Here is a 25,622-nt window from a genome sequence, read left to right on the forward strand (position 1 = left end):
TGCTTCAGACTGACATGCAGACTCCTGGCATTTAAACTTTCCTACTCAAATAGCTTTAGAGTATTTAGCAAATTTAAAACATATATTCTTTTAAATCAACTCTTTTATGTACTTTAGAAGGTTCTCTTTAGACTGCATTTCTGTCAAAGTGGTATTTTTTTCATCGGGAAAGTTGAAGACGGGTCTGTACTGCCAGAACTAGTTTCCTGTTGAAGTTTAAACATTTGTTTTGTCCTCCCTCTGTCGTTTATGTGATTAGCTAGTCTTAAGAAAACAAAAAAAAAAAAACCCCGAATGTCATGCTGCTTTAAATGAGGGAAAAAAACATTCCCATTCTCCCAAGCAGACCCTGTTTGCATTAAAAAACAGATGAATCTCTTTGGATCAGGCTTACCAAAACAAACAGAGTGTACTTTGGATTAAAAACTAAGGGATGGTAAATTTGCCTCGGCATTAAAAAGTCCTGAGTAACTGGAAATTATGACTTCATGGTGTCTATTAGACTATCTGAGCTGCCACAGGCCATATCTGGGGCATATTCTTCCTATGACTTAGTTGCTGTAATTTGTAATGGTCTTGTTGTGAGCACTCCAAATGTCAGCATCCTGTTTACTTGCTTTTAAGCCCAACAGTTATTACATTTTCTGTCTCCAGTTTGTGCTATTGGAAGAATGTAGCCTGTGATACATAGACTGGATACCTCCCCTGGCTGAGCTGACACTGAATTGTTTTGCAGTTCTTGATTTGGTGGATGAAGATGTTATGTACAGTTACCAGTAAAGCAGAAATAACTTCTATTTATCAGGGTGTGCTGGAGAAATGGACCTGTTCTTGCATAAAAAAAAAAAAAGTGCAACCACTTGAAATGAAATTGAAATATTGCTGATATAAGTAAAAGTATAATGGTTTATTTCTTAAGGTTGCTCTGGGGTAAGTGATAACGTCTCTTCCACGAGTTTTCCAGCAATATTGGTAGCGGTACCTTTGGGGGCATGAGGTGAACAGTTTATTTTGTGTGTGATTTTTGGAGATGGTTTTGTCATGTATACATTTATGTTTGGTGTTTTGAATGACATCTAAGTGTGTAGCCTGCTACCAGGTTGTATGAAATGAGAGGAAATGCCCATGGTGTGGGGGCTGTTTATGAGGCCCCTCTCTAATGAGCATAAGGCCTGAAATGTCTGGTTTTGTTGCTTTGTCCACACCAGATGACTTCCTCTGATCTTTATTAACTGAGTGCTTATTCTTATTTGACATGCGAATACATTACAGGCTGAGATTGAGGTTTCTATTAAGGTCAAATAAAGTGCTTTGTAAACGTTACGTCAAACTTACGGAGTTTATCACCGTTTCTGGGAGCAAGATAACTCTTGAGAGACAGAAGTAATGCACTTAGTTCAGTTATGCTGAAGTAATGGTACTGAACAATGCATTACTGTGAGTTTTGTCTCCATTTGAGATGTCTTTTATCAGTGTGTTAAAGGATAGGCTACTTGGAAGATACAATTCCTGGAGCTCTTTTCCCCATTATAAATTATCTGAATGTCTTTCTTGTGTCCTACTATTTGAAATACACAGGAGCATACTTGTAGTTACTTGCTAAGTGTTTAATACTGGACCCTAATGTTGATGATTAAAAAGTCAAAGCAAGAGTACTGTCTGTTTTACAAAGCGGAAGCGGTCTCCTGACATGTCACTTTCTCAGAGTCCCTTTTTTTTGCCAATGAATTAAGCAAACAAGTTCTTATTATGTTTGCTTATTTTTTCGGTTCTATTCAGTCTTTCTGTTCCTTATCTGCTGTGCTTTTTGCTTCCATCTCTCTGCTCTTTGTCCTGCCCTAAATATCTATACTTGCTCCCATGTGAAGGCTGTGATACTGCATGATGGTTGCTGCCTCTCAGCTCTGCTTAAATTCACCTGGGAAAAGAGTATTTGTGTTGGGCGCAATGCAATTCCCTGTCTTGGCTCTGAGGTGCGATGATAATAAACTACCCCAGGAAACAAAAATTGGATTTGTACTGCTTGTCTGAAGATACTCGCAGCGGGAAGTCGTTCCACTGGTCAGTGCTGGAGCCCTGGCCCAGGAGCAGCCATCTGTGCGGTGGGAACAGTGACCTCTCATAGAAAAGGTAGCAGTGGATGGGTCTGTGCCTCAGCATCTGCGTGGTGCTGATTTTTTTTTTTTTCTCTCTCTTCTCTCCCACCCTGAGTGTTTTTTTGGGTTTTTTTCGTCCTTAAGCTAGTAAGACCAAACTTCTGAGGAATGTACCGTCTCCTGCTGGCAACAGCGGAGGCTCAGCAAAGAAGTGTTGCATGAATAAAAATACACAGCAGCCAGTGATCCCAGGGACAAGCGAGGTTTTCCATCTTGCAGCATGAGAAATCAGCATCCCAGCTTGTGTTAACGTGGAGGAAAACTAGGCCTAGACACACGATTACCTGTAGCCCTCAGAGGGGGTGCCAGCTTGTCAAACCAGGACGTGTGGAAAGAGATCAGTGCCCTGTGATGTGACACTGGGACTTGTTAAGATACACACCCAGCAACTTCTGTATGCTTAAGATAGCAACAGTAGTGGTGGAGGGTGCAGCTGTAGGTGTATGTCCCTGTTTTGCGTCACGCTGTGCACATACCTGTGTGGTTTGAGCTTTGTGGGATTCAACGCCCTCCTTAGGATCTTTAAAACGGGGTTTATGCCATGGTTCAAATTAAATGCTCCGGTGTAAAGTCAGCGTGGATTTGGTTGTAGCCCCTTCTCGGTCACTGCCCAGTAACAGTGTCAGAGTTGTGGCTGGTACAAGCTTGGGAGAGCCCCGGATTAGATGTGCCTGAAGGGCTGTGGAGCAACACCACGTGTTTGAAGCACACTGGTGATTTCAGTTTGCCCAGTTTGAGGTTTCTGCGATGAAACCTAAATTTAGCACAAACCCGCATTGACTAATTTTAACATTCTGCTGCTGCAGGAGGCTCTGTATAGAGTTACACGGCATCGATGATCGTAGCTGAGGCTTGCCTTGATGCTCTAAAATAGTAGCTGGGCTGCAGGCCTGGGTTTTTTTTCCTCCCTAAATGTATTAATATTACAATGCTAAAGGCATGTATTTTGCGATATGTAGTTTCCATCACAAGATGTTCTCCCGCCATGGTTAAATGTATGGATCTCAAAGCAATGAGCTGAGCCACCTCTGCAGAGCTCTCTTAACACCTTAAATAACTCTTTTTTTTTTTTTTTTTTTTGCATTCCTTCCAACTTTGCAGCAGGCTGTGAGCACAGTCTTGTGCCTTGCATACTGAAATGAAAGCAGAATCGTTCACTTGTCCCTGTCGCTCGTGGGTATCGCTGCAGGGCTGAGGGGCAGGACAGGAGTCTGACGGTGTCGGAACCAGGAGAGATGCAAGGCGATTAGGATGAGATGGTTCTCAAAGGCAATAATAATTGGTGGAACCTCTACTTGTGTGGATCTTTTAGTCTGCAGAGTCTGTTGAGCCATGCTGGAGGCCATCCCCCTGTGTCTATAACTAGATTTTCGGGCAGAATGGGGAGAATCAGGTCAAGGGAATGGTTTTGAAACCCTCTTTAACACCACCACTGCAGATTGGTGACAGTCATGTGATTCTATGGCAGATAGGATCCAAGGCTTGGTTTTAATTCTGCAAAGAATTACTCCTTCAGGAATATCAGCCAGCTGCAGTTCCCAAACTGTTCTTTTTTTTTTTTTTTACCAAAGTTGGGAAAAAAAAAAAAGCAATGTTGAAAGCATTAAAGCAAATGAAAAGAAATATATTTGAATTATATGTTGTCTGTGTCATGTAGTTACAGGATGAGTTGTTTTGGAGGAAATAATAGCCAGTCTGAGCTTGCACGCGCTACCTGATAACTTAAAAAGCTTTGGCTGAAGGATACAGTGTAGTAATCCTACTGTCTTGGATTCAGTCTTGGATCCAGGATAGGACACCCCTTTCGCTAAACAGGCTTCAATGCGAACAGTTACAGGTCAGATTTTTATTCAAGTTAAGCCATACGTTATTCTTAGAGTTGATTGATCTTTTCCACTTTAAAATTTGAAAGAAAGGATACCATTCAATTCTGTTGGACTGTGATAATTATCATCTTCATCTTGTATGTTTTTTAAATGTAAAGTAGATACCTTAAACGCATGAAAACAAAGACTGTAAGCAATTATAACTATGGGCCAACTGGAAGTATAAAATGAATGTTTTCAACTGATGATCTCTCCACCCCTCCCTAATTTATTTCAGGTTTATGACTCTGACTGTTGCGACAGCATTCTTCTGGAGCTGCGGGAATATCTGCCAAAATACTTCGGTGTCTGGTCACCACCTACTGCACCAAATGGTACTGTTCTAATTTTATCTGTTAATCCAAACCTCTTGCAAAAATCTTCTGGAGACTGATTTTTGGCAGTTGTGAGCTCTATAGGGTGTTGTTTGGGGTTTTTCTTAATGGTTTTGTTTTCTAACCCTCTAATGTTCCCTCTAACAACCGGTTCCAGTTTGGAGTCCTCTGGCTGGATTAGGTCTTTGGGTGCTTCCTCCCGGGGCAGGTGGGGCATGGGACGCATGTCCTGAGTAGCTGGACCTGATGCATATTGCCCTGGCGCTGCTGCTCCGCTCTGGGTCATGTCGGAGGAGTGGGCTGGGCACATGTTTCTGTCCGGCCAGGCCATCAGAGCAAGAGGCGGCCACTGTGTGGGTGTGTAAGGAAGGAAAAATAGATAGGAACACCTAAGGGAGGGGGGCATTAGAACTGGAATCTGCTGCTGGATCTCCAGAAGCTGGATCCCATCACCATGCCATATCATAGACAGCAGTGATTTCAGCTGGTACCTTGCTGGGGAGCGCTCTGCTTGGCATCCTCTCCTAACTGGTTTGAATGGAACAAAGCTCTGGTATCTTAACTTTGAGTTTGCGCGACATGCTAGGAGTCAGGAAGAAAAAGGTTTTTTTGGAGGACAATTGGAAGATTTTTCTCTTCAAGAGAAAATACGCGTTATTGATGTATTGAAAACAGAAACTAGTTTTTCTTCTGCTCGTTCTTATTCACGCTGGGGAAATGGAGCTTCAGGAACATACAGAAACAAAAGGACGCCATTGAGTCTATTTAAATGCACTGAAACTAGATGCTGTGCTCCTTTAATATACCTCTGTCTTCTTTTGCTGTTGCTGCCACTTGGTAGACTTGTTTTCTAGAGCGAGTAGTAAGATGGTGTCCAAAGACACTGTCTAAACTCTGCGAAAAGAAATACAAGGAGGATTGTGGTAGTACCCTGCACTTTCTTGGCTCAGATTTGCCTTCACACTTCCGTATTTGGCACAAACTCAAATAGCTCTACTGGAGCTGTCTTTTTTCTTCCCTCATAACTTTATGTGTGTCATGGAACTCACTTAATGTCCCCTCCAAACTGCAGATCAATTTTTTTTCTATTCACAGTAGGATCTTAGATGTAAAAATAAGTGGTCCAGCCAAGATAGAGTAATTCAACACATCCCTAGTTTGCCTTGGGAATTCGCTAGCTCGCACTGTGCACCATGGGGCTGAATTTTGGCAGGTCTCCACCAGTAGTCCAGGCGTAGCCAGTAAGAATAACTCTTTAAAGAAGGAGTAACTTAGTTTTGTTTTGGTTCTTGAAAAGACTACGCACTATTGGGAGCCTTCTTCATGAAGAGCTGTGGCAGGGGTTCAAACAAAACACTCCATTGCCAACTTTGTTATCTGTAGTTTAATGAGTTTGTGTAGCCTTGATAGAAATCAAGTGTATTGGAGATAATGGAGTGGAACAGCATGCGTGCGTGCTGGGTACGTGCAAAGAGGAGGAGGTAGCCATTCACCTTGGAAGGCATCTGTTGTTTAGCTGGTATTTTTGCAAATGCAGTTTTGCCTAATGCCAGGTGTGAGGGGAAAACCTTTGTGTTTGTGTGTCGGTACTTGGTGCCAGAAGACCCCAGAGGTGAAAAGAATCACCAGGGGCGTATTTAGACTGCATAAAAAGTAGGAAATCGAGTTTTGAAAAATAAGAAGAGGAGAAGCAACCACACAGAGGAGGGAGATAGAGGGGAGGCTGTTTTGGGGAAATTGAGGACAGGTCCCTCAATTAGCTGTGGACTGAGCTCTAGTTCAAAAGATTGAACAATATGCTTTGCTGCTGTGGTGTGTCCCAGTGATATTAAAGGAAAGAATCTAGCTGCTAGAAAGGTATCTAGTTATTAAGTTTAGATTTGAGGATGTATATGCAGGTTTTTGCAGTCTTGACATTGGAAGCCTGATTTTTCCTTTGGCAGTCACTGCTCTGTAGGCTTTGGGGACACAGCTCCAGCCAGCCTCTGAGTAGTCAACCCAGTAATTCCTTACTGTTGCTAAATTGGGTGTAGGTGACTTCTGAAAACACCAAAATTAAGTTAAACAATCTATCAGTTACCAAACTGTGCTTGTTGCATGTTCTGAACTGGATATATATGTATTATTTTTTTTTAAGAGTGTTTGTATAGAAGAACAATGGCTTCCGTGGTTTGGCAGGGCAGAGAGAGGATGGCCATTGATGTCCTTGTTTCATATAGTTCTTTCACTTATGAGATAAGGAGGAAGAAGAACTCTTTTTGGTGAATGGTATCTTGTATGTGTAGCATCATAGTCGTTACCTTGGGTAGAGGGTTGAGAGTTTGAATAGACATGGAGAGAATCGTCGGCTTGTGGTAGAAATAAACCGGAGTACCTTAATTTAGGACTGCTCTGAACTTGATCTGTGACCGTCTTGGAGTTTCCACATGAGAGGGAAGCAGGAGCTGCAGTGTGTAAGGTGGAGGGCACAAGGAGGTTATTTTCTTAGAGAAACATTTAGGGAGAAGCATCAATCTTCTGTGCCAAACATGTAGATGAGTGGACAGTTGCTAGCTAAAAGGGGTGAAATGTATTAAGTGTAAATGAGAATATAGGAAGTGTGATAGAAAAGATGGACTGATAGTCACAGTATCCATAACATTTGTAAAATTACTCCTGAACTTTAGGTTCACTGGCATCGTGGGCATTTGGAGTTTATTAATAAAAAAAAGTAGAAAGGTTGCTGTAAAGATGCAGGAGCCATGTTAAGCTTTTTATATCTCCTGCTGAGAGTTGTGGGTTTTGCTGCCTACTTGTTAACCCTGCAATTTTTTTTTTTAATTTATTTTAAGTAACTTTACTGCTGCTCATTTCGCACTCTGCTCTAATTTTTTTTTCTTGCCTAAACTGAGGACAGGGTAGATAAATATAAGCCAGCTTCAAACCTTTCTTTTCTTCTCTTGTTGCTGGCAGCAACTGAGGCTTTTCCCTGCTTATTCATATGTTTTGAGAGATGACTTGTAAGTTATGAGAAGCCACCAGATGCCTCAAGTTATTTTGTCACTTCTGATTCCAGTGAGGTCTGAAGGCATCAGCACGTACGTGCTGGAGTCTGCAGTGGTTCATGCCATGCATACTGCTGAATTTTGGTGGTATTTTTGGTTTGTCTCCTTTGGGACTGTAATAAAAGATGTAAATAATATGTCAAGCCACATCTTCCTGCCTCCTTCCCTGCTACTGAAAAATAAAAAAGGGGAGGGCAAGCCTCTGAGGAATGATTTGTTTAAATCCTTGAAATATATAGTCAGGATTATCTCCCAAAGCCAAGATACAAAAATCCTCTTGAATTCTTTTCCCTGCAGGGGATCTTAATGTATGATTTTCAGAAGCACGTCGTGTTAGCAGTATACTCTGTAATAATTTAGAAAATGCTTGAAAAATCTGCATTTTTTTTGTTTAACAAAATGAGGAAGGAGAGGTCTCTAGTTCTCTAGGCTCAGCTGCAGACTTGTTGATGACCTTGGGGTGGGATCCTCGAAGACTATGAGAAGCTTACTGAATCTGCAGCTTGCTTTGTTTGCCCTAGTCTTAATGCTTTGAGATATTGTTGGGGGTTAACGATTGTTAGGTTGAAAGTTGTGGTATCTTCTCATACTGTGGTTTGGGGGTCTCTTTCAGTAGACCATAGGTCTTGAGCACAATGCAAAGAACCAAACAGTGCCAGGAAAAACGAAGCATAAATGCTTGCTGCCTTTTTTTTTTTTTCTGAAGCCATAATGAGAAAAAATAACTTGGTGTAATGCTTTATTTGCAGGGGCATTGCTCTCCCCGCAAGGACAAAAAGCTCTTTTGAGAGTGGGGGTGTGCACTGAACAGACGTAACAGAGTCTTAATTCTGAGCTAGCAGTTAGCTAATGATGAAGGCTTAAATAATAATTCAAAAAAGTATGGGAGAGATGAGTAATTTCTGGATAATTCTCAGGCTTTGCGAAGTAATTAGTATTTCCTGGGTTTAGCTTTATCTCCTGAGTTATTTTAATGCCTAATTTTTTAAAAATAGCAACTGTTACATTGTTAGGAGGTCACTAAGGGAGATATTCTAGTTTAACAGATCTGAAATGGATGTGGAACTGAAAAGTGGCAGGTATTTAGAACTATTAAATATTTTGGAGGTGTGGAACATTGGTGCTGTAGGCTTAAAAAGAGAGATTTGGACCAGTGGAGCAGAGGACAGCAGATAGCCAGGGCTGCTCTACAAATGCCTTGGGTGGAAAGAGCATGACTATGCATGACATGCACATAGTCTGAAGGGAAATACGCTGGGTTTGGGGAGATTTCAGTTCTGCTTTTTAAGCTAGTTGGTTTTATGGGTTCGTTTTTGTTGCATTATGGAAATAGATGTTTTACACGACTTTATATACCCATATTTTAGGGTTGACAAAGAAGTTGCATCTAAACAATTTGTGTAACTTGTGGTAACTTGCAATTTGTATAATTTTTTATCTGTAACAGTTTGAGTCCAGAGGTGCTCGCGACGTTAATCCAAAGCATTTTGGAGTTGGTGGTGAAGGACTGCAGCCATTTTCTGAGCTTCTCAAAGTTAAGCATGAGTTACTTGAGCTTGGATATCCCTGCAGTTGTAGTTAACAAACCTGTTTTATGGGTGAGCTGGTCTATAATGAAACTCTTTTTGCTGTAGCTAGATTGATTCGGTAGCCCAAAGGACAGTGAGTTAGAAGATTGGTTATTTTTTCAGTAGGATATTGGTTCGACATGCTTTCCTGAGGGTGACTTTACATTAACAATATGCTTAGTCCCATTTATACACAAAGCAGGCATCTAAAGATTAAACCAAACTTACTTCAGATCGATACGTACGTACTTTGGGGAATTGGGACGTTTGATCATCATGGTCTAAAAATTGGAGCTCTAAGTAGGACTTACTAAAGTAATAAAATAAAACTTCATTTCTTATCCTTAAGAAAGTGTTTCTACTTGTTACGTAGAAAATGGGACATTGCTTGTTCCCTTTCTCTTGGCTCTAACTGGTTTTGTTGCCTGTCTGTACAGCTATCACAGGGCACTTTTGTCCCTCTTCTCTCTTTAAACTTGAATCGGTTTTGCTTTCTTTGGCCATCACGTTTTAGATTATGCTGCAGGAATGGGGAATAATACAACGTTTCTGTGTATTCAGATTGCATTGAAGCCAAAGAAATACACTCATGGAATAGGCTGTACTTGAGAGGAAAAAAAACTAACGTGAAGTTTGTGACTGGAAACAGGTGGATTTGCAGAAGCGGGTGTGAAGAACGTGGTGTGCGGTGATGCCGTGTGTTGTCTTGGTGCATACCGTGCCCTGGCAGGGGCCGGAGACCTGTGCGAGCTTCCTCTGAGCAGAGCTGTCTGCGAGTCGAGCAGTTACTGAAGCGTGTTTTCTTGTTGTGTTCTAACAGTTGGTGCCATGGATCACATTGGTAATAGTCTCTGGCCTGCACTGGAGAAAAACACAAACCAGTCTGACCAGGTTTTAGATACTCCTTTCGATCTTTAGGCGCTCCAAGGGCTTGGGGTTTTTTTGGTCCACCCACCCTCCCAAAGGGACTTTTGGAAAGGGATGAAAGGCAGCCTCAGATTTGAGGAGTGTTTTCCCCAAATGGTGTACCATAAGAAATAAGAACAGAGGGGAGTCGGATAAAAAGAAGAAAAATGAGATGCTTTTCGGCCCCTGTAGGGTAGGACTCTGAAACATTAATTTCATTTTAAAAATGACACAAAGAAAAATTGCAGTTTTAATTCTATCCCTTTCACACAGCGAAAGAAAACACCATCGCCGTTGCAAAAGCAGCCCTGTAGCAACCTGCAGTTGTATGTGCTCATTAATGCTATTCGAAGTATGCCAGTGGCTTGATAAAAGCTACTCATGAATTTCATCTGGGCAATAATTTAAATTTGAGCACAATGTTAACACACTTTAATTGTACACAATTTTCTAAACAATAAAGCATTTAGAATTTAATGCCAACAGAATTTGTGGGTGTCAATGACCATGGTGTAGTCTGTGCTCTGAGGCAGATTTGACTCTTAAAGAGCTCACACAGCCTTATACGATTCTCCTTCCTCCACAGAAGCTCAGCAGAAACTATATCATTATTTTGCCTTGACCCACTGTTTATGAAAGTTTTGTCTTTTTAACAGATACGTATCTAAAACTGGAAGATGTGACCCGTAAGTTTAATAAGCCTTGCATAATGGATGTAAAAATAGGTCAGAAAAGTTACGATCCGTATGCTTCAGCTGAGAAGATACAGCAGCAGGTCAGCAAGTACCCGCTGATGGAAGAGATTGGCTTTTTGGTACTTGGCATGAGGGTAAGAACTTGTTTTGTTTTCAAATTCAGCTTATGCTCTGGCCTGTTCTCCCACACCAGGCACAGCGGCTAGTTTTTCTAGCAAATGACAGTCCTCTTGAGTTTTACGTAAATAAAGTGTTATCTGAATATGTTGGTAGTACTGGTATCAACTGCTGTGTGAAATATGCTCCAAAACACTGCTCTCCTTCACAGTAAGTGTTTAACTTGGCTGTGTCCCTCCTGGGAATCTATTTGCCACCTGAGTTCTGTGTATGTGTACAAGAAAGGGGTTTGGACGGACCGTAGTTGTTTAAAACTGAATGTAGTTGCACTTAATTCTTCTTACAGGGCAGATGTTTCAAATTATTAAAGTTTTTTTTTGACCTTAAGTCAGAGATTTACTTACTGAACCAGTCTTTGTAATGATTTAATAACAAGCTGTATCCTCTCGAAATTTTTCATCTTGATTTTTTTTGGAATAAAAATAATTTTTATGTAATTTTTCTATTTAGGGAAGAGTAAGTTAGCTCTCAGAGGTGATGCGTGTAGTTATAAATAGCTGCTTACGTTCTGCATTTAAAAAAGCTTTCCACCAGAAGAAAACGCCTTTGATGCTTACACGCTCGAGGAACAGCTGTCACTTGAAGGTTAGTTTGAGATGGATGAGGGCCTGCAGATGTCTGTACTAACTCTGTTACGCTTCCTTAGGTGAGGAGAAACTTGAAGATTCAATATTTGTGTATTGGCTACTGTAAAACTTCAATGTAAAGAAAATCTGTACAGAATGTTTATGGATCAGTAACATAAAAGTGATGTCAATAATGAATTCCTGATGAAATGAATTTAAAGTACTTTTTTTCTGCTATGATTGTCACAGGAATAATTTTATTTTTGATAGGAGATTTTTGTTTTCCTTCTCGCATACAGAAAGCCAGGGCTTCCCAAGCTCTGCATCAGCAAGCATAAACGGCTGAAGACATTGATAAGCTTCCCCTTTGCTGTTAGATAGCAGCGGCACACAGATTGCATCATTGTTTGAAATAATTCCAATATCTCCGTAATGTTTTGTACTTAATTGCCTAGGCTCTCAGCCTTAACTCTGTCTTGAGATAAGCTGTTACAGCTATAAATTATAGTGGTCATGAGTAGTAATTATGTAAGCCTATGAGAGAGAACGTGGGAGCGAAGTCAAAAACCAGTCAAACAGTTTAGATGGAGAAGGCAGGCTGGAGATTATAGCTTTGGGTTTGGCTTACATCATTACATTGCATTTCTTATCTCGTGTGTAAAACATGTACTTTACCTCCTTGTTTCATGACAGTGCAAAAGGAATGAGTGCTCACTTCCATGGTGTTTCTGCTTGTGACTCTTGTTCCTACCATTGTCTCTTATAACTTTATTCAGTATCTTCATCCTGTTGCAGACATTCTTTCGATTCCCTAATTCCAGCTGTAATGTATAACGATGGTTCCCCCAAGCATTGCCCTTTCCCATGTGGCACTTAACCAGATGAGATTTATTTTGTGCCTTTGGTAGCAAATTGCACGTTGAAGTTATTTTCCAAAAAGAATTCAAAAGGTTCCTCCTCCCCTCACGCAACACTTAGCAAAGTCTAAATTCACAAGCCATTTTCTGTGCTCAGCTTGCCGCCTCTTGATTATGGGGTACTCTCTGCCTATCTGCTTGCTTTATTTTTGCAAGATTCTGGCCGTCATGTAAAAACACTCTCCTGTACGGGCATTTATGGCCTCTAGCAGTTAATACGCTGGGTAACGGTTGCTAGTGTTTGCTGGGCAAAACATGGTATAACACGATTCAGAAAGTAGAGGATTTTGGTTTTAATCTCCCCGTTCAGTGTTATTTTTAACACGGAGGTGGGCTTGCTTATTCAGTTTCTATTTTAGAAGAGCAAGAGAAGGCCAGGATAAATAGAAAATGTAGCTATCTGTGGTTTTTAAAGCACACATCATACAAGCTGTCATGAAGAGATACAAGCAAAAATGTTGTAGGCGTTGTTTTTTTTTACCCTAAAATTTATTTATGGTCAGTTTTTACGCCAAAAGCCATTGATATAGCTTTATTTTTTATGCACTGGTAAATAAGCAGTCATCTCTTATATATATATAATATATATTTTTTTGCCCTTAAAATAAGCAAGTCTCTAGTCTGGCAGAGCTTTGATTTATGCACATCGTTCTGGCATTTGGCATGTGCTAAACTATTCATCTTAACACACTGAATAGACAGAAAAAATGGATGGAAATGCATTTAGAAAATACATTCACTCCAATACCATTGGTTAAAAACCCAGTTTCATATTTAGCAGAGAGATTCTTAAGCAGATGAGGACATAGATTTGTTATGAAAGTAGTGAGAGCTTCAATATAAGTTGGAAAACTAAGGTATGGTTCCAATAGCAAAAATACAAGTTGCAACATGGTTTCAGTAGTAGATGTATGAATATATAAGAAATATCTTCACAGTGCACACAGTATTAAAAATAGAGCATTCTGCATGCTGTTGAATACAAGCAGAATGTGTGGGTTGTGATCTCACTTCGGGTTTGCAATCCGTTCAGAATCCACAGTTCCCGTTTTCTGCAGGTTTTCTTTTTCTTCCAGAACATCTAGATTGCACTATCACGTCGTCAATAATATTTCTGAAATATGTTTTTTAAAGCACAAATTGGTGATTACCTAACTTTACCAGTATAATCCATTGTTAATTTACATTGGTTTGTGCCTATATTGTGAACTATTGCATGCAGTAATGCAGATCCCTCATCAAAGGCATGAATTTCCTAACCTACAGCACATGTTCCTGCAAGATATTTTAAAACTGACTGTAGCTGAGTCTGTTTTGTGAGTTCTTTATGAACCCATTCTAGTATCGTGGTAACTGTCATAAGCTCTGATCTGTTAATAAGATTTAGGAGGGGAGGAATAATAAAGCTATTAAATCCTGCACCTAGTGTTCATATTCTTCCACGGTAAAAAAATGTCCAGAGCTGTTTGGGTTTTTTACGTTTATAAATCTAGTTCAAGCGTTGATGTTTAAGAAAACAGGAAAGACAAAACAAAAACAGCAAAAAAACCCCACCATGAAACAAAAACAACCCACAGCAAACCAAAGAAACCAACCAAAGGAAAAAAAAAAAACCAACCCACCTCCAAACAAGCAAGCTCCTTGCAAAAAACTCTGGAAATAGATGTCTGCAGTGGTTGAAACAAGCAATAAACCAAGGCACTGGTTGGTCTCTCTCTTCTGGCTCTGTTACCTCTCCGCATCTCCGCCACCTCTGCTTTTCTCTCCCTGCGCTCTCGCTCCCTGGCTCTTGCAGTTGAGTTTGGCTCATCTGTTTCTCAGTCTGACGGTGCCGAATCCCCGCTGCAGAATGGAACGCAGCAATTCCTCCAAGTCCGGTACCTGCTGGTGGATTGAAGGGTATGTTTCAGCAGTGCTTCATTTGTAGAGTTCAGGAGATCCATTTGTCATCCTCTTACCGTGAGTTCTAACAGATGGGTACCCTGGCATCTTTTTTTTCCCCAGCGGTTTTTCCTTACATGACATTCTCTTCATGTATATGACAGCTGGTCCACTTGTGTCCTCATGGCTGATAAGATTTCCTGGATGTTAGGAAAAAGCTGATGATAGATGAGATGAGAGATGGCCGCTTCCCCCCCCCCCATTATATAAAAAGGAGGCATAAAATAAATTTATTCTAATGAGGTGCTCTGTGGAAGTTCTGGGAGTCCAAAATTATGCATTAAGCTGTTTTTTAAAATAGTTAATCATTGAACTTCAGTGTTACTGTTTCTTTTATTTAGGAGTTTATTTTTCCACCTTTTCACTGAATTTGTTTCAACATAATTCCATTCTGTAACTTATGTAAGGGCTCCATAAGCTGTGTGAGGATAACTTCCTCACGCAGCTGGTAAGTGAGCCAACCAGGGAAGGTGCCCTCCTGGACCGGCTTCTTGTGAACAGGGAAGAGCTTGTGGGGGAAGTAAAGGTTGGTGGCTGTCTAGGGCACAGTGATCATGAGATTGAGTTTCTGCTTCTTGGAGAAACAAGGAGAGGGGTTAGTAAAACTGCCACCTTAGACTTCCGGAGGGCAAACTTTGGCCTGTTCAGAAGACTGCTGGACAAAATCCCTTGGGAGGCTGCCCTGAAGGATATAGGAGCCCAGGAAGGCTGGACATACTTCAAGAGAGAAGTCTTAAAGGCACAGGAGCAGGCTGTCCCCGTGTGCTGAAAAACAAGTAGGTGGGGAAGGAGACCGGCCTGGCTAAATAGGGACCTTTGGCTGGACCTCAAGAACAAAAGGAGAGTCTATGACCTTTGGAAGAGGGGGCAGGTCTCTCATGAAGACTATAAGGATATAGTGAAGCTTTGCAGGGAGAAAATTAGGAGAGCCAAAGTGCAGCTAGAGCTCAACCTAGCTACAGCTGTTAAGGATAACAAAAAATGTTTCTATAAATTCATTAACAACAAAAGGAGGATTAGGGAAAATCTCCCTCCCTCATTGTATGCAGAGGGAAACACAGTCACAAAGGATGAGGAAAAGGCTGAGGTGCTCAATGCCTGCTTTGCCTCAGTCTTTAGCAGTGGAACTAACTGTTCCCTGGGCACCCAGCCTCGTGAGCTATGGGACAGGGAGGGGAAGCTGGGTGAGGTCATCACAATTGAAGAGGAAGTGATCAGTGACCTGCTGCACCGCTTGGATGCGCACAAGCCTATGGGACCGGATGCGTTACATCCAAGAGTGCTGAAGGAGTTGGCAGACGTGCTCACCAAGCCACTTTCCATTATCTACCTGAAGTCATGGCTAACTGGGGAGGTCCCAATGGCCTGGAAGGTAGCAAATGTAGCACCCATCTACAAGAAAGGCAGATCTGGGAAACTATAGACCTGTCAGTCTGACCTCGGTAGCAGGGAAGGTCACGGAGCAGATCATCTTGAGTGCCATTACAAGCCATATAATGGACAAGCAGGGGATCAGGCCTAGTCAGCATGGGTTTATGAAAGGCAGGTCCTGCCTGACAAACCTGATCTCCCGATTATTGGACGAGGGAAAGGCTGTGGATATTATCTACCTGGACTTTCGAAAAGCATTTGAGACTGTTCCCCATAGAATGCTCATGGAAAAATTGGCTGCTGATGGCCTGGATGAGCATACGATCTGCTGGATCATGCACTGGCTGGATGGGCGGTCCCAAAGAGTGGTGGTCAATAGAGTTAAATCCAGCTGGCGGCCGGTCACAAGTGGTGTTCTTCAGGGCTCGGTGTTGGGACCATTTCTGTTTAACGTCTTTATTGATGATCTTGATATGGACATAGAGTCTATCATCAGTAAGTTTGCAGATGACACCAAGTTAAGCGGGATTGTTGATCTGCATGAGGATAGGGAGGCTCTACAGAGAGACTTGGATAGATTGGCTCGATGGGCCAACGCTAATGGAATGAGCTTCAACAAGGCCAAGTGCCAGGTCCCGCACTTGGGCCTCAACAACCCCATGCATCGCTACAGGCTTGGGGCAGTGTGGCTGGAGAGCTGCCTGGCAGAAAAGGACCCGGGGGTTCTAATTGACAAGAGGCTGAACAAGAGCCAGCAGTGTGCCCCGGTGGCCAAGAAAGCCAATGGCGTCCTGGCTTGTATGAGAAATAGTGTGACCAGCAGAAGGAGGGAGGTGATTGTCGCCCTGTACTCAGCACTGGTGAGGCCACACCTTGAGTATTGTGTCCGGTTCTGGGCACCTCAATACGAGAGAGATATTGAGGTGCTGGAGCGAGCGCAGAGGAGGGCAACGAAGCTGGTGAAGGGCCTGGAGAATAAATCTTATGAGGAGCGACTGAAGGAGCTGGGACTGTTTAGTTTGAGAAAGAGGAGGCTGAGGGGAGACCTCATCACTCTCTACAACTACTTGAAAGGACATTGTAGAGAGGTTGGTGTTGGTCTCTTCTCACAGGTAATTAGCGATAGAACAAGAGGGAATGGCTTCCAGCTGCAAGAGGGTAGGTTTAGACTGGACATTAGGAAAAAATTCTTCCCAGAAAGAGTGGTCAGACACTGGAATAGGCTGCCCAGGGAGGTGGTGGAGTCACCATCCCTGAATGTGTTTGTCGTTTAGATGTGGTGTTGGGGGATATGGTGTAGGGAAGAACTCTGTAGAGTGGGGTTGATGGTTGGACTCGATGATCCCAAGGGTCTTTTCCAACCTAAATGATTCTATGATTCTATGACCTTACTAAAACTTTACATTGATTGTCAGAGCATTTGGTGGTACACTTAATCATATACAGCACTCTGTCAAATACCAGAAGAACAAAGAAAGAAGTAAAACGGATAGAAAAAACAGAATATATATAAGTATAGTCTTAGAAACAGGGGAGCAGGGGTGCATCCATCCTGTGCTGGATTTTCTAGACAGCAGCAGGCAGGGATGTGTGTACTTGCATCACTTGCGGTCTAGCGACAACGACGAAAGGGTGTTGTGTTGTTTTGCTTTAAAAAAGGGGGTTGTTTAGAGAAACGGATTTAGATAAATGACTGTACTCTCAGTATCAGTAATAATAACAGCATTACTATAAAGCAGTAGTATCAAATAAGAGAATGTATTTTAAAAAAAGTTCTTTACTTTTTTTTTCTTCAAACTCTTGTTTTACTTTCTTTTGAAAAGAAAAAAAAAAAAAAGGCTTGTTAAAACTTGGTGTTTAAGTCTTCTGCTGTGGCAGACCAGTCCCTGAGGGATCACAGGACTGCAGAGAAACCTGGCTTCTTCAGACCTGAAAGAAACTTGTGTATTTATATAGGGACAACCATGAGGTCAGGGCAATAGGTGCCCAGCTGTGGGTCTCAGCCTGGCGCTGGAGTTGCCCCCTGCGAAGGTGGTGGCCTGGTGCTGAGGCCAGATGTCCTCAGGTGCTGCCTGCTTACCCCCTGCTTTTGGCTCGGCTCCAGTTTCAGCGGCAGGCTGGGTACTGACCTTCAGATGCCAGTTAGGAGCCTGGCTGTAAACAGAAAAGTGTGTAATATTTAAACACTGGCTCGCTCTAACCTGCAGAAGTGTAAAATAGGGGTGACTTAAGTATATTTACAGGAAAAAATGCGAGGGGTGTACAGCTCAGCCCTTTGCGCTCTGAAGTCTGGATGTCTCGGCATCAGAGCCTGTATCTCTGATCTCCCTGTCCTTGCTCAGAAAAGCGTGTCCGGGGCTGCTCTTGTGGGGCATGCGCGGGGAGCAGGGACGGGCACTGTGAGCTCTGTGGGAAACTGCTTCCCAGGCGCTGGCTTGGGAATGTTGGTGGCGCAGGAGTCCGTATGGCGCGTGCAATCGAGCGAGCCTTGGCTCCGCAGGTACCCACTGCGGCACTGCATGAGCCGGCTCAAAATACTTTCTTTCCAGTTCCGTCGATGTGGATTAGTTAATATTTTTTGCAGATGTGAAGGAGGCCTGCAAGTTACTTAATAGAGATTTTTGTTTGTGATAGCCGTATCTCCACCGAACAGGCTAGTCTTAATTAATATGTATTTAAATTACACTTTCTGGAAGCTAGGGAGTTGCCACAGATAATAAGTATTTGAACAGTGTGTGTATTTTTCTGCCTCCCTGTGGAAGTCGGTACTGAATGACTGTAAATAACATTACATAAGGTTTGACGTTTGTTTTCCTAAATCCAGGCTTCAGCTCAGCCTCCTAAAGCTGCAGTTGCAAGGTTTCCACACCCTGTATCTCACCACTGAGACCTTGCGAGGGCTGCGCTTGTTTTAAAGAGTGCACCGGACCGGGATTTTTATTTTAGCTCAAGAACGGCAGGCAAACTTAACAGTAATTGAAAAAAGAACACAAAAATACGTGTGCGTATGCAAACAGCAATAGCTTGACACGTCCTGGGGAAACAAAAGCCAAATGCAGGTTGAGAAAGTCTGAAGATAATTTCCCTTGACGGTTAATCATCTGGCTTTTTTGACGTGCTGCCCATACAGAGTCCCTACTAATGCTAATTAAAAAACTGAAGCTGTTAGCATGCAGGATTCCAGTTCTGTCGATGCAGAAACCTCACCGGATGGGAGCTGCTTGTAGGCACAAGGAGGAGCCTCCACATTGTCAGCTGAAACAGCTCTGGTCTTGGGTAGTAAGAATGTATGAGAAATCACTGATGAAGCAGGACTTTTCTTGAAGGCGATGTTTTGCATATCATGTCAGGGGTTTTCTTTGTCTTGCGCCATACAATGAAACACCTTGTGAATACAGAGCAAACAACGTAATGAGCTGTGGCAGGTGGAGAAGAAGTGAAATTTTCCTGTCTAATCATTTCTTGGCTGTTTTTAAGGTTCCAGATTTGGCTTATGTGACTTGTCATTGTTTTGATAGAAATGGGCTAGTGCGGACAGCTGCAACAACAGAGGGAGGCTGATTCAAAGGCAAATATCCTTTTGGGAAGGGTTAGTAGGAGATTAGTAGCAGTGAAGGTGTGGACAAAAGCCCGGTGAAGCAAGAGGTCTGTAGACTGGGAAGTTGATCTTAGTCTGCTGGTACTGCAGCACTGCCGTCCCTGTGGTTTTGGGGAGGGGGGAGGGCGAAGGAAGAACTGGTGAAAGATCCTCTCTGTTTGACCTCAGGTTTCTGTTCCTCTGCTTTCAGGATGGGGCTTAAGGTATTTGTATTTGGCTGAGGTTTTCCAGGAATGTTCCAACTAGTCACTTCCTTGCAGTTGAGGAAAGGCTTGAAGCAGTATGGAGAGACAGCTCTTTGGCTACCATGGAGAACACTTCCATCATTATCTGTAGATGTTGTCTTTTAACGCTGTTGTCTGCAGCCAAGCCCAGTGGTAACCACGGGTGTTCTGAGTCTTCGCTTGTTCACAAGGTAGTTAAATATACACATTCCATGGTAGGTACATGTGTGGCACTTGGTAGTTTGTCATCAACCATTTCATGCAGTTAAAAATGCAAAACATGCCCATCTGCCTGAGTATTCTTAAACTATATATAAAACCATCTGGGGGGGCAATGGCTTTGTGCAAATTCTAACAGGTAGGGTGCCTTCACGGGAGACCCAGCTCAAAAGCACAGGGGGCTTATGTGCTGCTCCAGCCTTTCTTTGGAAAACAAAATGAGCTTGCAGATCTTAATCGGTGTTTTTAAGCAAGTGCCCGTGTCACAAAAACTGTTAGCTCCTACGGGGAAGAGATAAGGTTCTGGTAAACAACATTATTCGTTCAGGAGTGTGCTGCAGTGCTGGTGTATGGAGGAAGCTGCCCCTAGACCAACTAAATGAGAATGTTTAATATTACTAAAATGAAGATACCACTAGCGAAAACTTAGATGTAGTCGTCAGACTCTTGATCCTCTTCCTAAGCAATATATTTATTTTATTCTTGCATTATTTAATTACCTTTGGCTTGTGGCACTTATTTAAAAAGTTTTTTAAACTATTTGTATGTTTTTGAAAGTAACTTTGGTACCTGAAGTATTTACATAAGTAGTCTTTGGGTTCATATATTGCATGCTGTACCTCTTCTATGTGCTTTGGAAAAAAAAAAAAAAAAGTGGTGAAAAAGGATTGGTTTTGTGAAACCAAAATCACACTTGTCAGATGCTGTTTTAGAATAACTCACTTTTGCTACGATCTTCTGCAGCTTATGGGCATCAGGGCCTCAGTTTCTGTAAGTAATGTAACAGTGGAAACAGGAATTATAATGGTGGAAAGTGTCTCTGCTACCAAGTGAGTTTAAACATTCAGGCTTACAACTGTTAGTTCTTTAGAATAACCAGAATTATTTACTGCCCCTTCAGTTCATGGTTGGTGACTTTAATCAATTGCCCCACGCTGTTTTAAGTTTCTTGGGGACCCTGAATTTAAGTACTTCTATCTTTTTGTCAAAATAAGAGCTATTTGTGACTTTTCTTCCCAGCTACTCTGCGAAGCAGGAGTTACGGACCTGCGTTTTCACATTGTGCTCATCGTGGTTTGGATGGGGGAGAGGTTTCAGGGCAGGGGGCTGCAACGGAAAAGGAAATTTTTTTTATTTTTTTTTTTTTTAATTATTGCTCATGTAGCACTCCTTTTTATGTGCTGATGGCTCGCTGTCCTGGACTGTCTCTGTGGGCTACAGCAAGAAGAAGACCCCGAAGGAGGGACTGGGGGACGGTGCCTCGCCCTGACGTGCTTTTCCATGGGATCCTCTCTTTCTTTACGGCGGGTGAAGGGCGGGCAGAGCGCTGCAGCGGGGATGGGTGCCGCAGGGTTGGGTGGTCTGAACGAGTGCCAAGCACAAAGTTTCTGCCAGAGACAACTGCCTGCTTGGTAACACCGTTATTTCTGCAAATAAGAATTGTCTGCACTCTCATAAACAAATTAGACTTGGGCCTGGCTGGCTGGCACGTTTCTGCTATGGAAATTATTTCAGTTAGAGAGAAAATGTGTCTCTATGTAAAACATTTTTGAGTTAAGTTGTTAAGCTTGTATAATTCCTGATATGGATAAAACTGTACCCATATGAGTTGCTGCCCTTTCAGGCGGGAGCTGATGTACCGCTAATCAAGGCTGGCACCGAGCTTTCACTCATGTTACTTATTTAATATAACCTCATTTGTCATGTATTTATTATAACCTCATTTGAAACGTCTTAATGTAGTTTCAGGTGCATCTCATGGAGCTGAACCTTTCTGGTCACATCATAGTATTTCTTGTTGTTTAGCTGTTGTGCTAAGTATTTTTATAGTTTTAAGAACTTCAAAATAATCGCATTGAATTTTTCAGCTTTTTACATCTTACCCATGTTACTATGAATATTAAATCAGTAGGAGTAATAAGTTTCAGGTGCTGCATCAAATGTTTTCCTGTAATGGATATGTTGATTTTTGCCAACATAATGATGTCTTTCAAACGCTGTAAATTAGACCTGTAATTAAACAAAAAAACAGAACAACCTAAAAATTAGAAAAATAAATTAAAAAAAGCTGTAGCTTAGACCCAAAGCTGTGAAGGGGGAGGACTGTGCAGATCGGAGCACTAGAGGGCAGTGCTGACCGCTGCAAGGAACCTAAAGCTGAGCAAGGGCGAAACGGTCCCACAGATTTTGGTGCCTCATGGCCCTGCAGAAGTACTGGCGGCGCGCAGTGAGTACAGAGGTACCTCCTTGTTTCTTGCAGGTTTACCACGTCTCTTCTGACAGCTACGAGACGCAAAACCAGCACTATGGAAGGAGCCTGACAAAGGAAACAGTAAAGGACGGTAAGGGAATTTGTGTGCCAGAATGTGGTGCTCTTATACGAACAACAAATAAAAAGGCTACTGTCATACGGCTGTTTGGTGGTGATAGCTATTTCAAATTAGTTATTAATTGACATCTGTTCATCTGTCCCCCACCAAGGGACAGAAGGACACACACAGAGACACGTACACGACTCTCCCCGGAGCTGGCACTAACTCGTCAGCTCTGTCACTCATGGTGAAGAGCTGCTTGAGCTTGTTTGTCCCTGGAGAATTTAATGGGTCCCTGCCCCAAACTGTTCAGATGCTTGCTAAAATGATCTGGGGAGCAGGAACCATGTTCATCTACTATTTAAATGATAAATTGATTAGTTAGTTTTATTTATATTCCAAGCTCAATCTGTAGTTTTATACAGCAGGCCTTAGACAGGTGAGGTGACTGAAGTTTCTCAGTTCGCTTTTGATTTAGTTAATAATTGCCTGAAAGGAAACTATGTGAATACTGTCTGTTTCTCCAAATCAAGAACTATTCGCATCCCAAAAGAAAAATACTTGATTTCAGAGGTGAATGAAAATAATCCCAAACGTGTCTATTTCTTGCAGGCATCTCAAAGTTTTTCCACAATGGGTACTGCTTGAGAAAAGATGCAATAGCTGCCAGCATTCAGAAGATTGAAAAAATTTTGGCGTGGTTTGAGGGCCAGAAGCAACTCAACTTTTATGCAAGCTCGTTACTCTTTGTTTATGAAGGTTCGTGTCAGGCAACAACCGTGCGGTTGAGTGATGTGACCTTGGCAGAGAAGAGAGGAGTGCCCAAAGGACTGTTATCGGGTGGCGACATACTGGAGTATAATAATAATATTCATGTAATAAATTCTACAGAGAATGGAAAAATTGAGGCCTCTGTAAGTAAAGGCTTGTCCAAATTTTATGCACTTCACAAAAAGGCGTATTCTAAGAGGCACCACAGTCAACTCTCACTGAAAGTTGAAAACTTGGAGCAAGACAACGTGTGGAAAAGCAGCACGTGCATTACACAGGAGCATCTGAACGGAAACGTTATACCCCAACTGGAAAAAGTTTTCTGTCACATGCCAGCAGAGATCAAGGAAAGTGCAAACGTTGAAGTCCGAATGATTGATTTTGCTCATGTGTTTCCAAGCAACACCAAGGATGAGGGCTACATTTATGGTCTGAAGAATTTAATCACAGTACTTCAAAATATTTTGGATAACTAAATTCTTTGCTATGGTTTTTACTGGGGGCCAATGATAAAGAAGAGCAACAACATGAAGAATTTCTGCACTTGTAATGCTGTATAACTGGGTTTGTATTGTTCTATATTTTATTTGTCTTTGTACTTTTGGTAGAAGGGTTTAACTTTTTATAATCTCACTCAGGAAAATAATTGATAGTTAATTAGGGAGTGTGAAAGGATGAAGATACTGGAGATTAAGCAAGATAGGTAAATTAGTAGGATGAAATGTATATGGTTGGCTTAAATCCAAGGAGTACAGTTGTACTATAAGCAAGGGTTATGTTAGTTCCCGTAACGACTTTAGCGTAGATAACATTTGCCCACTTAGCCTTGACACTGAGCCGTATCTCCGTTAACAGGTTTTTAGAAAATGGACTGAAAACTCCTAATGCGCAGGATTGATGTCCTCAGTGCTGCCCTCTTGTGTTTACTTTATTTGAATAACTGGAGTTAACCCCACTTTGAGAGAAATCCCGTTTTGAGTCTGTAGTGTAACCTGGAAGCCAGCATATCAAAAAGTGCTATTCAATGTCACGGAACGATATTGCTGTTCTTTCAGGCCTGGTGTGGGCCCTTCCCCTCTTGGTGGCTGTCCGTAGCCCATGTTCACCATAGACAAGCTACAACGTACTTTGCGTTGAGGTGCTAACTAAATGCTGGAGTAAAATATCGTAACAGGCTTAAACTGCACAACTGCTAGAGAAGCTGCTTGTTCCTAAGCAAGAGTAAAAGAATGCAAACGCGAGACGTTCCAGGAACTAATTTGGTTTAGGAGATTAAGTCAATCTGTTAATGCAGTGTCTGATGTTGTGACTACGGGAGATGCCTCGCTCCTTTGTTCTGATGGCCCTTCTCCAAAAACATTGCTTTTTAAAAGCAAACTAATGGAATGGGGAAACAAGGTGTTTTGAGTAAGCGTACAGAGATTTCCTCTAGCCGTCTGCTGCTTGTATTTTTGTAACAAGCATTTCACACTTCCACTGCTGGGGAGCACTGACTGGAAAGGACGAGCAATACAGGTGAAGGACCCTTTGCTGAGAAGATCCAGTTCAGCCCTGGAGCAACCAGCTGTACCTCCGTTTGTTGCAGTGGAGTTGGGGCTCTCTTGCCCTGGGCTAAAGCCAATTTTTTTTTTTTTTGGAGGTTTTTTTTTTTTTTACAACACAGAGGCAAGCAGTGTAATTTGAAAGTTGTCCCACTTCCTTCTTTCTCGCAGGAAGAGTCCCAGCTTTCATATGGAATATTTGAGATCAGGATGATGCATCCAAAGCATTTTTGGTGTGTCTCTTCTGTATGCTGTGTCCGTGGCTGTGCTACCATGCCTGTGTAGTCAGCCGTACGGAAAGTGGGGACGGAGGAGTCTTGCCATCTATCGAGCAAGACTTTAACGCTTTAAGCGAGCCTCAGAAGTAAAACTTCTTAGAATGGATTTGGTCATTGGAAACGTACATCTTTTGCACGTGGACTTCGTGTGGCACCGTGGCCTTGCTGCTCTCTCTGTATGATGTCCTGCACTAAGCACTCATTTGTGTACACGTCTTTGCAAGTTCTCTATTTGGCATCTGTTTTCTATATCAGAAAGAGATAAATACTTTTTCAAGCAAATATGCTGTTTTTAAATAAATCTGAAATTGTAGCTCTATTTGAGAACCTGGGTCAATTGGAAGAAACAGGGTATTATGTGTAGAACTACATTGTTTAAACTTTAAAGCTAATATTGGCTGATACGTTCAGGAATGAAACCAATCTGTTAGTAACATCATGTTTTTGAAGCATGGGAAAAGACGCTTGCAGGAGGGGCAGTATCATTTTGTTGAAAATTTCGTGCAAATTGTGGTGAAGGCTGAGGGGAAAAGATCAGGAAGAGAAAGTTTGGTTTGGTTTTTTTGTTTTGTTTTTTTTTTTTCTACCTGGTATTTCCTTTGCACCATATAGTTAATATATTCCCAACTCTCTGTGAACTAATTTAAGCCATATTCTAGGAAGAGTTTGTGGTTTTGTTTGCTTTGACGCTGGTTTCTCTGTAATGATTTTGTTGTTCTATCCCGTAAATAGTCAACACTAGAGTAGTCTAGGCTGGTAGTGGCCTTGTATGATAAATTCGCAGTGTTTTATAGAACATATAGGGGAAAACACTTATACATCTGAATTTTTGTCCTCTGTAATTCATCTCTTCTGGATTTTAATCCATTTTGTGCCAGAGAAATCAGACATCTGCCTCAAAGAAGTCAGTTATTGGAAAATGATGTGTATGCTCTTAGTATAAGCGCATTCTCCTGTCTCTGCTTTAAGATATATGTCTTCAGTGTTTGAATGCTCTTTAAGTATTGATTGTTGTGTTGACTATGGCAGTGTTTGTAATGCACCTGGAATATTGTTAAACTGTCAGAATATTTTGAATAAAAAAAAATATAAAATTTTATCATGTTTTTTTTACTGCTAGTTATTATGGATGTATTAA

The 25,622-nt window shown here is 41.9% G+C and overlaps 1 protein-coding gene across 1 annotated transcript in view; it reads left to right on the forward strand.

Annotated features, from left to right (window-relative positions):
* IPMK (inositol polyphosphate multikinase) overlaps window positions 1-25,582 on the forward strand; it is a 43,603-nt gene extending 18,021 nt beyond the window's left edge. Inside the window, exons 3-6 of the mRNA XM_063339475.1 lie at window positions 4,260-4,356; window positions 10,531-10,703; window positions 21,843-21,924; window positions 22,507-25,582. Of these exons, the coding sequence (XP_063195545.1) occupies window positions 4,260-4,356; window positions 10,531-10,703; window positions 21,843-21,924; window positions 22,507-23,141 (987 nt within the window). The 3' untranslated portion in view covers window positions 23,142-25,582. The remainder of the gene's footprint in view (window positions 1-4,259; window positions 4,357-10,530; window positions 10,704-21,842; window positions 21,925-22,506) is intronic.
* Window positions 25,583-25,622: the final 40 nt, after the last annotated feature.

This window comes from Chroicocephalus ridibundus, chromosome 6 (assembly GCF_963924245.1).
Source record: "Chroicocephalus ridibundus chromosome 6, bChrRid1.1, whole genome shotgun sequence".
Classification (NCBI taxonomy): domain Eukaryota; kingdom Metazoa; phylum Chordata; class Aves; order Charadriiformes; family Laridae; genus Chroicocephalus; species Chroicocephalus ridibundus.